Source organism: Bombina bombina, chromosome 1, assembly GCF_027579735.1.
Source record: "Bombina bombina isolate aBomBom1 chromosome 1, aBomBom1.pri, whole genome shotgun sequence".
NCBI lineage: Eukaryota > Metazoa > Chordata > Amphibia > Anura > Bombinatoridae > Bombina > Bombina bombina.
Genome location: NC_069499.1, coordinates 298,453,685 through 298,467,737, shown reverse-complemented (window position 1 = coordinate 298,467,737; position 14,053 = coordinate 298,453,685). Strand labels below are relative to the sequence as shown.

At 42.0% G+C, this 14,053-nt stretch overlaps 1 protein-coding gene across 2 annotated transcripts in view; it reads right to left on the bottom strand.

Annotated features, from left to right (window-relative positions):
- MYLK (myosin light chain kinase) overlaps positions 1-14,053 on the bottom strand; it is an 842,949-nt gene that overhangs the window by 359,768 nt on the left and 469,128 nt on the right. For both annotated transcript variants that reach the window (XM_053698066.1, XM_053698065.1), the window contains one exon: positions 4,527-4,764. In XM_053698066.1, coding sequence (XP_053554041.1) covers positions 4,527-4,764 — 238 coding nt within the window. The remainder of the gene's footprint in view (positions 1-4,526; positions 4,765-14,053) is intronic.

The following is a 14,053-nucleotide window of genomic DNA, read 5'->3' as shown; positions in this document are numbered from 1 at the left end:
AAACTAGGCCCCCAAATAAATATTCATCACCCTTAGTAAAAAAACGTTCTTTATAAATCTTGTTAACGTTTAACATACTAAGCCACAAGAGCAAGTAACATGAATATTACCCTTTACTGCAAGCATGATGCCAGTCGTTTACTAAATCACTGCAATCAGGCTTACCTTAAATATATCAGGCACTGTCAGCATTTTCTAGACTTCTTATCATCTCTCTAGAAAAAAATATACTGAACATACCTCAGGGCAGTTAATTCTGCCAGCCGTTCCCCCAGCTGAAGTTTTCCCATACTCTTTAGTTATGTGAGAACAGCAGTGGATCTTAGTTACAACCTGCTAAGATCATCAAAAACCTCAGGCAAAAGTCTTCTTCTAATTTCTGCCTGAGGTAAAAACAGTACAACGCCGGTACCATTTAAAAATAACAAACTTTTGATTGAAGATAAACTACACTAAGTCACCACATATCTCTAGCTACTTCCCTTGTCGAGAGCTGCAAGAGAATGACTGGAGGTGGCAGTTAGGGGAGGAGCTATATAGACAGCTCTGCTGTGGGTGATCCTCTTGCAGCTTCCTGTTGGGAAGGAGAATATCCCACAAGTAATGGATGATCCGTGGACTGGATACACCTTACAAGAGAAATAGTATTCAAATACTGGTTGAGGGGCGATCCCCCCACCCTCACGCAACTCAAGAGAGAGCTTCACCAATGGATGATATATTAACAGACAGATGCACTGGGAGACCTCCAAGGTATGACAACACACTTTATGAAAAAATGGGAATCCTATATAAGCACACTGACTCAAACCCAACAAATTCAGATAATTTACCCAATCAGAAATACAGATTACATCCTCAATGCACAACTGAGAGGGGATTGGTCTCTTAACTTTGATAGGCAGTGAACAACGCTAACAACAATTATACATTGATAGTTTGGGCAGCTGAAATGGGGACCCTGGGGACCCGGATCTAAATGGCGCTATACCGGGGTACCAACCATTGAATGTATCGAGAAAAGGCGTATTTAGTTAGAAAGAATCTGCCGCCTTGTTGGTTCCTTATGCTCTGGCTTTTTGCGGTTTTCCCCCCTTTCTCTCTCTCCCGTCGTCTTTTGTCTCCCTCTCTTTGTCCTTCTCTTTCCCTTCCCCTTCCTACCCTCTTTCCCTTCCTTGACATTTGAGAGTTGGAATACCCGCTACAGGGAGGGGGATATAACTTATGGTTCATAAGTTTAACTGGCACTTTATATTTGTCCTTTGTAAGGGCTGACTAGATTAGCATTTTAGTATTGTTAAAAATGGAAGGCATACAGGATCACTGGTAAACAAAGAATACTCATGTCATAATCATCTGTATAAGCTTTTATCCCACTCTGGGAGCTACTTGATGGAACTGTAACGTGGGGAGAGTTAGTCGGCATAACTTCCCCCTTGTCAATTTCCTCTGGTGATAAAACTTTTAAAGCCAGAATATGGTCTTTATAACTTATAGTAAGATCAGTGCATTTGGTACACATTCTAAGAGGGGGTTCCAAAATGGCTTCTAAACATAATGAACAAGGAGTTTCCTCTATGTCAGACATGTTTAACAGACTAGTAATGAGACCAGCAAGCTTTGAAAACACTTTAATTAATGTGAAAAAGCAGAATATAAAAAACGGTACTGTGTCTTTAAGGGAAAAAAACAAACACAAAAACGGCAAAACAGTTAACTCTATGAAATTTTTACAGTGTATATACTAGACTAAAATAGCATTGCACCCACTAGCAAATGGATGATTAACCCCTCAGGCTCAAAAACGAAGCAAAAAAACGGTAAAACCGTTATAACAGTCACAAGCAAACTGCCACAGCTCTACTGTGGCTCCTAACTTCCCATAAAACGACTTTTGTAGTCACAAAAACCCTTTACAGAGGTCCAATATGTCAGGGGACTCCTTCAGGGAAGCTGGATGTCTCAGAATGTAAAAACAACTGCGCAATTAGAGCGCGAAAATAGGCCCCTCCCACCATGCACTCAAAGTCAGAGGGCCTTAAAAACTACTCCTAAGAGTAAAATAACAGCCATGTGGAAAACTAGGCCCCCAAATAAATATTTATCACCCTTAGTAAAAAAACGTTCTTTATAAATCTTGTTAACGTTTAACATACTAAGCCACAAGAGCAAGTAACATGAATATTACCCTTTACTGCAAGCATGATGCCAGTCGTTTACTAAATCACTGCAATCAGGCTTACCTTAAATATATCAGGTACTGTCAGCATTTTCTAGACTTCTTATCATCTCTCTAGAAAAAAATATAGTGAACATACCTCAGGGCAGTTAATTCTGCCAGCCGTTCCCCCAGCTGAAGTTTTCCCATACTCTTCAGTTATGTGAGAACAGCAGTGGATCTTAGTTACAACCTGCTAAGATCATCAAAAACCTCAGGCAAAAGTCTTCTTCTAATTTCTGCCTGAGGTAAAAACAGTACAACGCCGGTACCATTTAAAAATAACAAACTTTTGATTGAAGATAAACTACACTAAGTCACCACATATCTCTAGCTACTTTCCTTGTCGAGAGCTGCAAGAGAATGACTGGAGGTGGCAGTTAGGGGAGGAGCTATATAGACAGCTCTGCTGTGGGTGATCCTCTTGCAGCTTCCTGTTGGGAAGGAGAATATCCCACAAGTAATGGATGATCCGTGGACTGGATACACCTTACAAGAGAAATAGTATTCAAATACTGGTTGAGGGGCGATCCCCCCACCCTCACGCAACTCAAGAGAGAGATTCACCAATGGATGATATATTAACAGACAGATGCACTGGGAGACCTCCAAGGTATGACAACACACTTTATGAAAAAATGGGAATCCTATATAAGCACACTGACTCAAACCCAACAAATTCAGATAATTTACCCAATCAGAAATACAGATTACATCCTCAATGCACAACTGAGAGGGGATTGGTCTCTTAACTTTGATAGGCAGTGAACAACGCTAACAACAATTATACATTGATAGTTTGGGCAGCTGAAATGGGGACCCTGGGGACCCGGATCTAAATGGCGCTATACCGGGGTACCAACCATTGAATGTATTGAGAAAAGGCGAATTTAGTTAGAAAGAATCTGCCGCCTTGTTGGTTCCTTATGCTCTGGCTTTTTGCGGTTTTCCCCCCTTTCTCTCTCTCCCGTCCTCTTTTGTCTCCCTCTCTTTGTCCTTCTCTTTCCCTTCCCCTTCCTTGACATTTGAGAGTTGGAATACCCGCTACAGGGAGGGGGATATAACTTATGGTTCATAAGTTTAACTGGCACTTTATATTTGTCCTTTGTAAGGGCTGACTAGATTAGGATTTTAGTATTGTTAAAAATGGAAGGCATACAGGATCACTGGTAAACAAAGAATACTCATGTCATAATCATCTGTATAAGCTTTTCTCCCACTCTGGGAGCTACTTGATGGAACTGTAACTTTTTCAGAGACTGTTATCTACTCCCGGTAACTGTTGTACTATTTCATGTTGTCATTTGACGATCGTATATTTCAACTTTGAAATGTTATGCCTTTACATAAAGTATTAAAAAAAAAACATGCACAAAATTCTGTCCTATTTAGAATTTCACAAAATGTCGTCTATTTTACACCAAATTCTCCCATAATTTTTGATACTTGAAATGTTTTATTCAAAGAAACAAGGCACTTTGAATCCTGACATCAACAACACAACAACATGAGGTTTAGTTGTTGCTGCAGATAACATTTAATATGATGATCACTTTACAGCTATAAGAACGGGAAACTCCTTATCTGAATGAGGGACCCCACTATTTCAAATGAGAGGCCCTATAATATAACTATATGGTAAAGGGTTAATAAAGACTTATTTAGAAACTCCAGAACCTCTAACATAGAACTAATTACAGTCACCTGGCAGCAGGATAACATCACTTATTATAAAGAGCAGGATTGCTGCTTTCAAATATGCATTGCATGTCCCTCTTTGTATTTGGGGGAACAACATAGTGGATACCTCACCCACTGATTTTGTTCTATATGCCTATGATTCTGTCAGGGGGTTACTGTTGCCATGGTTATTAGCAGACACAAACCTGGGAACATGATGTAAATAGACAGTTATTAACAAACCTGAGCAACAACAAGGAAGGAGAAAAAACAGCAATATATTCAGATGGCTGAATCCAAGTAAAGAAAAAAAAAAAGAATGTAAATCTGTAAAAGAAAAAGCACAAAGTACATAGATAAATTTGCATTAACCAGGTAACATGAAAGAGTCATAAAAGGTGTTTTAGAACTATAGGGCCATGCAAGAATTAAGGTGACCTTCATATTTCAGGTGACCTTTGATTTTGTTATTTATGATATCGTTAAAACCTATCAATGGAATTATAGCCTATAATACACAGTGACCCATGATGTACTCTTTTTTAAGCTGCACCTTTGATTTAATGGAATTTTCATCCCTGCAAATCGATACATGTGTTTATGAGCATACTGTGTGAATGGTTCTTACTTTAGTTTGATTTCATAGAGCCCTGCATCAGCCTCTTTAACTCTTCTTAGTATTAGTGTAAAAACATCTTCATTCTGAAGGACCTCACAGTTACTCAGCTCTTGTCCATCTTTAAACCACTGTACTGTGGGAAAGGGGTCCCCAGCAATGGCACAGGAAATAAGAGCATTTTGTCCTGGGGCAGTGGTCATGGCCTTTGGCTTGCTGATAAACCATGGCTGGATTCCTTCTTGGGGCTCTGTTGGAACAATAAGAAGACAGTTACAAAAATAATTGTGTACTTATATATGTATAACAAGAAAACGCCATAAAGTGTTCCAATAATGAACTGCTACTTTGTTGCATGGGAAGTCCTCATATTGAAGGTTTGCATAAGAGTTTGTTGTGAGACAACCTGATGAGATATCATGACAAGTAGAACTCCCAGAATATAAAAAAATACATACAGGTTAAAAATGCTCACCAGTAAGTTACAGGAACAGTCTGGTCAAAATTAAACTGTCATGATTCAGATAGGGCATGTCATTTTAAACAACTTTACAATTTACTTTTATCATCACGTTTGCTTTGTTCTCTTGGTATTCTAAAACTAGATAGGCTCATATGTAATTTCTAAGCACCTGAAGGCCGCCTCTTATCTGAATGCATTGACTGTTTTTCACAACTAGAGGGCGTTAGTTCATGTGTGCCATGTATATTACATGGTGCTCACACACGTGGAGTTACTAATGAAAGGACACTGATTGGCTAAAATGCAAGATTGTCAAAATAACTGAAATAAGGGGGCAATCTGCAGAGACTTATATACAAGTTAATTAAAGAGGTAAAAACAGAATTTATATTTACCTGATAAATTCCTTTCTCCTACGGTGTGTCCGGTCCACGGCTTCATCCTTCCCTATGGGATATTCTCTTCCCCTACAGGAAGTGGCAAAGAGAAACACCCAGCAGAGCTGTGCATATAGCTCCCCTTAGGCTCCGCCCCCCCAGTCATTCGACCGACGGTTAGGAGAAAAAGGAGAACCATAGGGTGCAGTGGTGACTGTAGTTTGAAAAAATAAATTTAAACCTGACTAAATGCCAGGGTGGGCCGTGGACCGGACACACCGTAGGAGAAAGGAATTTATCAGGTAAATATAAATTCTGTTTTCTCCTACATTGGTGTGTCCGGTCCACGGCTTCATCCTTACTTGTGGGAACCAATACCAAAGCTTTAGGACACGGAAGAAGGGAGGGAACAAGTCAGGTAACCTAAACGGAAGGCACCACTGCTTGTAAAACCTTTCTCCCAAAAATAGCCTCCGAAGAAGCAAAAGTATTGAATTTGTAAAATTTGTTGAATGTATGCAGTGAGGACCAAGTCGCTGCCTTACAAATCTGTTCAACAGAAGCCTCATTCTTGAAAGCCCATGTGGAAGCCACAGCTCTGGTGGAATGAACTGTAATCCGTTCAGGAGGCTGCTGTCCAGCAGTCTCATAAGATAATCTGATGATGCTCTTTAGCCAGAAAGAAAGAGAGGTAGCGGTCGCTTTTTGACCTCTCCTCTTACCAGAATAGACAACAAACAAGGATGATGTTTGTCTGAAATCTTTAGTTGCTTGTAAATAGAACTTTAAAGCACGAACCACATCCAAATTGTGTAACAGACGTTCCTTCTTAGAAACTGGATTCGGACACAGAGAAGGAACAATAATTTCCTGGTTAATATTCTTATTAGAAACAACTTTTGGAAGGAAACCAGGTTTAGTACGCAAAACAACCTTATCTGCATGGAACACCAGATAGGGTGAATTACACTGCAAAGCAGACAATTCAGACACTCTTCTAGCAGAAGAAATAGCAACCAAAAACAAAACTTTCCAAGATAGTAACTTAATATCTATGGAATGTAAAGGTTCAAACGGAACCCCCTGAAGAACTGAAAGAACTAAGTTTAGGCTCCATGGAGGGGCCACAGGTCTGTAGACAGGCTTGATTCTGACTAAAGCCTGTACAAACGCCTGAACGTCTGGCACGGCTGCCAAACGCCTGTGTAACAAAACAGACAGAGCAGATATCTGTCCTTTTAAAGAACTAGCTGATAGACCTTTCTCCAATCCCTCTTGGAGAAATGATAGTATCCTTGGAATCTTAATCTTGCTCCATGAGTAATCCTTGGATTCACACCAGCAAAGATATTTCCGCCATATCTTATGGTAAATCTTCCTGGTGACAGGCTTTCTAGCCTGGATCAGAGTATCTATGACTGAATCCGAAAAACCACGCTTCGCTAGAATCAAGCATTCAATCTCCAAGCAGTCAGTTGCAGAGAAACTAGGTTTGGATGTTCGAATGGACCTTGAGTTAGAAGGTCCTGCCTCAAAGGCAGCTTCCATGGTGGAACCGATGACATATTCACCAGGTCTGCATACCAAGTCCTGCGTGGACACGCAGGAGCTATCAGAATTACCGAAGCCTTCTCCTGTTTGATCCTGGCTACTAGCAGGGGAGAAGAGGAAATGGTGGAAAGACATAAGCTAGATTGAACGACCAAGGCGCCACTAAGGCATCTACTAATGTCGCTTTGGGATCCCTGGACCTGGACCCGTAACGTGGAACTTTGGAGTTCTAACGTGACGCCATCAGATCCAGATCTGGAATGCCCCACAGTTGAGTTAACTGGGCAAAAACCTCCGGGTGAAGTTCCCACTCCCCCGGATGGAAAGTCTGACGACTCAGATAATCCGCTTCCCAGTTGTCCACTCCAGGGATGTGAATTGCTGATAGATGGCAGGGGTGATCCTCCGCCCATTTGATGATCTTGGATACCTCCATCATCGCCAGGGAACTCTTTGTTCCCCCCTGATGATTGATGTACGCTACAGTCGTCATGTTGTCCGACTGAAATCTTATGAATTTAGCCTCCGCTAGTTGAGGCCACGCCAGGAGCACATTGAATATCGCTCTAAGTTCCAAAATGTTTATCGGGAGAAGAGATTCTTCCCAAGACCATAGACCCTGAGTTTTCAGAGAGTCCCAGACCGCGCCCCAGCCTAAGAGACTGGCGTCGGTCGTGACAATGATCCACTCCGGTCTGTGGAAACTCATTCCCTGAGACAACAACCAGAGGAGCGAGTCTCTGGTTTCCTGGTCCATTTGTATCTGGGGAGACAAATCTGCATAATCCCCATTCCACTGCTTGAGCATGCACAGTTGCAGTGGTCTGAGATGAATTCTGGCAAAGGGGACTACGTCCATTGTCGCAACCATTAGACCGATTACCTCCATGCACTGAGCCACAGAAGGCTGAGGAATGGCATGAAGAACTCGACAAGCATTTGTAAGTTTTGACTTCCTGACCTCCGTCAGAAAGATTTTCATCTCTACCAAGTCTATTATTGTTCCCAGGAAGGGAACCCTTGTGACCGGGGGCAGAGAACTTTTTTCTACGTTCACCTTCCACCCGTGAGACCTTAGAAAGGCTAGAACAATATCCGTATGAGCCTTTGCTTTGTGGAAGGACGACGCCTGAATTAGGATGTTGTCAAGGTAAGGTGCTACCGCAATGCCCCTTGGCCTTAGCACCGCAAGAAGGGATCCTAACACCTTTGTGAAAATTCTTGGAGCAGTGGCCAATCCGAAGGGAAAAGCCACAAACTGATAATGTTTGTCCAGGAAGGCGAACCTTAGGAACTGATGGTGAACCTTGTGGATCGGAATATGCAGGTATGCATCCTTTAGGTCCACTGTAGTCATGTATTGACCCTTCTGGATCATTGGTAAAATTGTTCGAATAGTTTCCATTTTGAATGATGGAACTCTGAGGAATTTGTTTAGGATTTTCAAATCCAGGATTGGCCTGAACGTTCCCTCCTTTTTGGGAACCACAAACAGGTTTGAGTAAAAACCCAGTCCTTGTTCTGCTTTTGGAACTGGGTGTATCACTCCCATCTTTAAAAGGTCTTCTACGCAAGAATGCCCGTCTCTTTGTCTGGTCTAAAGACAAGCGAGACATGTGAAACCTTCCCTTTGGAGGAAGGTCCTTGAACTCTAAGAGATACCCCTGAGAGACAATCTCTAAAGCCCAGGGGTCTGGGACATCTCTTGCCCAGGCCTGAGCAAAGAGAGAGAGTCTGCCCCATACCAGATCCGGTCCCGGATCGGGGGCTATCCTTTCATGCTGATTTGGTAGCAGCAGCAGGCTTTTTGGCCTGTTTTCCCTTGTTCCAGCCTTGCAATGGTTTCCATGCTGGCTTGGGCTGGGATGCATTACCCTCTTGTCTAGAGGCTGTAGAGCTAGGGGCCGGTTCGTTCCTGAAATTGCGAAAGGAACGAAAATTAGACTTATTTTTTGCTTTGAAAGGTCTATCCTGTGGGAGGGCATGGCCCTTCCCCCCAGTGATGTCTGAAATGATTTCTTTCAATTCTGGCCCGAATAGGGTCTTACCCTTGAAAGGAATATTAAGCATCCGCCGACCAAGATTTTAGCCAAAGCGCTCTGCGCGCCACTATTGCAAAACCTGAATTTTTCGCCGCTAATTGAAAAGCGGCATCTAAAATAAAGGAATTAGCCAACTTTAGTGCGTGAATCCTGTCCATGACCTCATCATAAGGAGTCTCCTTCTGGAGAGAATTTTCTAGTTCATCGAACCAAAAAGACGCCGCCGTGGTGACAGGAATAATGCACGAAATTGGTTGCAGAAGGAAACCTTGCTGAACAAAAATTTTCTTAAGTAACCCTTCTAGTTTTTTATCCATAGGATCTTTGAAAGCGCAACTATCCTCTATCTGTATAGTTGTGCGCTTAGCTAATGTTGAAACTGCCCCCTCAACCTTAGGGACCGTCTGCCATGCGTCCCTTCTAGGGTCAACAATGGGGAACATTTTCTTAAATATAGGAGGGGGAATAAATGGTACACCTGGCTTCTCCCACTCCTTAGTCACTATATCCGCCACCCTCTTGGGTATCAGAAAAGCATCAGAGTGCACTGGAACCTCTAAAAATTTGTCCTTCTTGCACAATTTTTCTGGCATCACCATAGGATCACAATCATCAAGTGTAGCTAGCACCTCATTAAGTAGGGCGCGGAGGTGTTCTAGTTTAAATTTAAATGCAATGGTATCAGTCTCTGCCTGCTGAGAAACTTTCCCTGTGTCAGAAATTTCTCCCTCAGACAGGCCCTCCCTCACCGCCAACTCAGATTGATGTGAGGGTACCAGAGATGAATTATCCCCTGCATCTGCTTGCTCATCCTCTGTATTTAAAACTGAGCAATCATGCTTTCTAGGGAAAACTGGCATTTTTGCTAACTGCTGCCTAGTAACAGCCATAGGCGCGTCAGATGTACTAGGTATCGACTGCGCGGGCAAAGCTGGCATTGACACAGAAGGAGAGGATGATGAACTATCCCCACTACCTTCATTTAAAGTCTCATCTTGGGCAACATCTTTAAAAGTGACAATACTGTCCTTTATCTGTTTGGACGCTATTGTGCACTTTACACATACATTTAATGGGGGAACCACCTTGGCATCCATGCACACAGAACATAGGCTATCTGAAGGCACAGACATGTTAGACAGACTTAGGCAGAGTTTTAATGCAATAAAAATTATTTTATACAAAACCGTTACTGTCTCTTTAAATAATAAAAGTGTACACTTTATTACAGAAATGTCAGAAAACCATCAAAGAAATATCCGATCTTTATGAAATTTTCATCACAGTGTCTTAATGCTTAGAAAGTATTGCACACCAATTTTCAGACAATTTAACCCTTAAATGTCCAAACCGGAGCTATAACAGTAAATAACCGGTTAAAGACACTACAGTCCCACACCACAGTCTCTACTGCGGCGTTTTACCTTCCTTAGGGGTTATTCAAGTAAGTAATAAGCCTCTCTGAAGTCCTTTTCCAATCTAGATACTCCACGTGAAGCTGCATGAACTGCCTAGTGAAAAGCAACTGCGCAACTGAGGCGCGAAAATGAGGCCTCCTCCCTCTGCATTCCAGAGTGAAGGGGCCTTTCTGACAAGATTAGGCGTCTAAACAACTGCCAGGCGAAAATAAAGTTCCCCAAAAGTGTTTAAGTTTGAAAAACACTTAAAATGTCACATAAACATAATAAAAAGTAATCGACTTAGCCCACAATAGTGTCAACCAGCATTGAGCCCTAGTTATAAGCCTTAATTCTGTTACTGAGTCTAAGAAAATGGCTTACCTATCCCAGAATGGATAACTGACAGTCTTCTAGCATTACTTGGTCTTGTTAGAAAAATCACTGATCATACCTGAAGCAGATAAGCCTGCCAACTGTTCCCCCCAACTGAAGTTCTCTGGTTTCAACAGTCCTGTGTGGGAACAGCAATGGATTTTAGTTACTGGTGCTAAAATCATACTCCTCTTTTAACAGAAATCTTCATCATTTTCTGTTGTAGAGTAAATAGTACAAACCGGCACTATTTTAAAATAACAAACTCTTGATAGAAGAAATAAAACTACAACTAACACCACATACTCTTTACCACCCCCGTGGAGATGCTACTTGTTCAGAGCGGCAAAGAGAATGACTGGGGGGGGGCGGAGCCTAAGGGGAGCTATATGCACAGCTCTGCTGGGTGTTTCTCTTTGCCACTTCCTGTAGGGGAAGAGAATATCCCACAAGTAAGGATGGACCGGACACACCAATGTAGGTGAAAAGTATATATTATTAATAAAATTGTTTTGGTTATGCAAAACTGGGGAATGGATAATAAATATATTATATATCTTTTTAAACAATAAAATTCTGAAGCAGACTGTCCCTTTAAATCTCTGTACTATTCTGTAATGCTGCTGCTGAGCACTTGGTAAATTACTTCTGGTGTAGTGGGATGTTTGTGTACGTGTAGGGGAACAAATATCTTCAACTTTACCTTTGTTCTTAACTATATTTTTATTACAAGTTATGTTTTAATCTTGTCATATAAAATAGAGGATGTGCACACTAAACTCTTCTCTTTTTGCCTTGGCAATGTGTATATTCAGGCTGTGCTCAAAAACAGTTACTTACATTATCAGCGCTGCGGAATCTGTTGGCGCTCTACAAATACCTGATAATAATAATAATAATAATTATGGATTTCTAAAACAAGAGATTTAAAACTATAAACACCTGTTTAAGCAATAAGGCCAAATACCTCCTAACAAAAAAGGCTGAGGGACAGTAAAGTCATAATTAGACATTAATGATTCAGATAGAGCATACAATTTTAAACAACTTTCCAATTGACTTTTATTATTATTTAATTTGCTTCCTTCTCTTGTTATCATTTGCTTAAAGGTTTACCTAGGTTCTAGCTGCTGATTGGCGACTCCATATACTGTATATACTAATTGTCATTGGCTCACCCATGTGTTCAGTTAGAAACCAGTAGTGCATTTCTGCTCCTTCAACAAATGACACCAAGAGAATGAAAAAAAAATTGATAACAGAATTTATGTTTACCTGATAAATTTCTTTCTCCAACGGTGTGTCCGGTCCACGGCGTCATCCTTACTTGTGGGATATTCTCTTCCCCAACAGGAAATGGCAAAGAGCCCAGCAAAGCTGGTCACATGATCCCTCCTAGGCTCCGCCTACCCCAGTCATTCGACCGACGTTAAGGAGGAATAATAGCATAGGAGAAACCATATGGTACCGTGGTGACTGTAGTTAAAGAAAATAAATTATCAGACCTGATTAAAAAACCAGGGCGGGCCGTGGGCCGGACACACCGTTGGAGAAAGAAATTTATCAGGTAAACATAAATTCTGTTTTCTCCAACATAGGTGTGTCCGGTCCACGGCGTCATCCTTACTTGTGGGAACCAATACCAAAGCTTTAGGACACGGATGAAGGGAGGGAGCAAATCAGGTCACCTAAATGGAAGGCACCACGGCTTGCAAAACCTTTCTCCCAAAAATAGCCTCAGAAGAAGCAAAAGTATCAAACTTGTAAAATTTGGTAAAAGTGTGCAGTGAAGACCAAGTCGCTGCCCTACATATCTGATCAACAGAAGCCTCGTTCTTGAAGGCCCATGTGGAAGCCACAGCCCTAGTGGAATGAGCCGTGATTCTTTCGGGAGGCTGCCGTCCGGCAGTCTCGTAAGCCAATCTGATGATGCTTTTAATCCAAAAAGAGAGAGAGGTAGAAGTTGCTTTTTGACCTCTCCTTTTACCTGAATAAACAACAAACAGGGAAGATGTTTGTCTAAAATCCTTTGTAGCATCTAAATAGAATTTTAGAGCGCGAACAACATCCAAATTGTGCAACAAGCGTTCCTTCTTTGAAACTGGTTTCGGACACAGAGAAGGTACGATAATCTCCTGGTTAATGTTTTTGTTAGAAACAACTTTTGGAAGAAAACCAGGTTTAGTACGTAAAACCACCTTATCTGCATGGAACACCAGATAAGGAGGAGAACACTGCAGAGCAGATAATTCTGAAACTCTTCTAGCAGAAGAAATTGCAACTAAAAACAAAACTTTCCAAGATAATAACTTAATATCAACGGAATGTAAGGGTTCAAACGGAACCCCCTGAAGAACTGAAAGAACTAAATTGAGACTCCAAGGAGGAGTCAAAGGTTTGTAAACAGGCTTGATTCTAACCAGAGCCTGAACAAAGGCTTGAACATCTGGCACAGCTGCCAGTTTTTTGTGAAGTAACACCGACAAGGCAGAAATCTGTCCCTTCAGGGAACTTGCCGATAATCCTTTTTCCAATCCTTCTTGAAGGAAGGATAGAATCCTAGGAATCTTAACCTTGTCCCAAGGGAATCCTTTAGATTCACACCAACAGATATATTTTTTCCAAATTTTGTGGTAAATCTTTCTAGTTACAGGCTTTCTGGCCTGAACAAGAGTATCGATAACAGAATCTGAGAAACCTCGCTTCGATAAAATCAAGCGTTCAATCTCCAAGCAGTCAGCTGGAGTGAAACCAGATTCGGATGTTCGAACGGACCCTGAACAAGAAGGTCTCGTCTCAAAGGTAGCTTCCAAGGTGGAGCCGATGACATATTCACCAGATCTGCATACCAAGTCCTGCGTGGCCACGCAGGAGCTATCAAGATCACCGACGCCCTCTCCTGATTGATCCTGGCTACCAGCCTGGGGATGAGAGGAAACGGCGGGAACACATAAGCTAGTTTGAAGGTCCAAGGTGCTACTAGTGCATCCACTAGAGCCGCCTTGGGATCCCTGGATCTGGACCCGTAGCAAGGAACTTTGAAGTTCTGACGAGAGGCCATCAGATCCATGTCTGGAATGCCCCAAAGTTGAGTGACTTGGGCAAAGATTTCCGGATGGAGTTCCCACTCCCCCGGATGCAATGTCTGACGACTCAGAAAATCCGCTTCCCAATTTTCCACTCCCGGGATGTGGATAGCAGACAGGTGGCAGGAGTGAGACTCCGCCCATAGAATGATCTTGGTCACTTCTTCCATCGCTAGGGAACTCCTTGTTCCCCCCTGATGGTTGATGTACGCAACAGTCGTCATGTTGTCTGATTGAAACCGTATGAA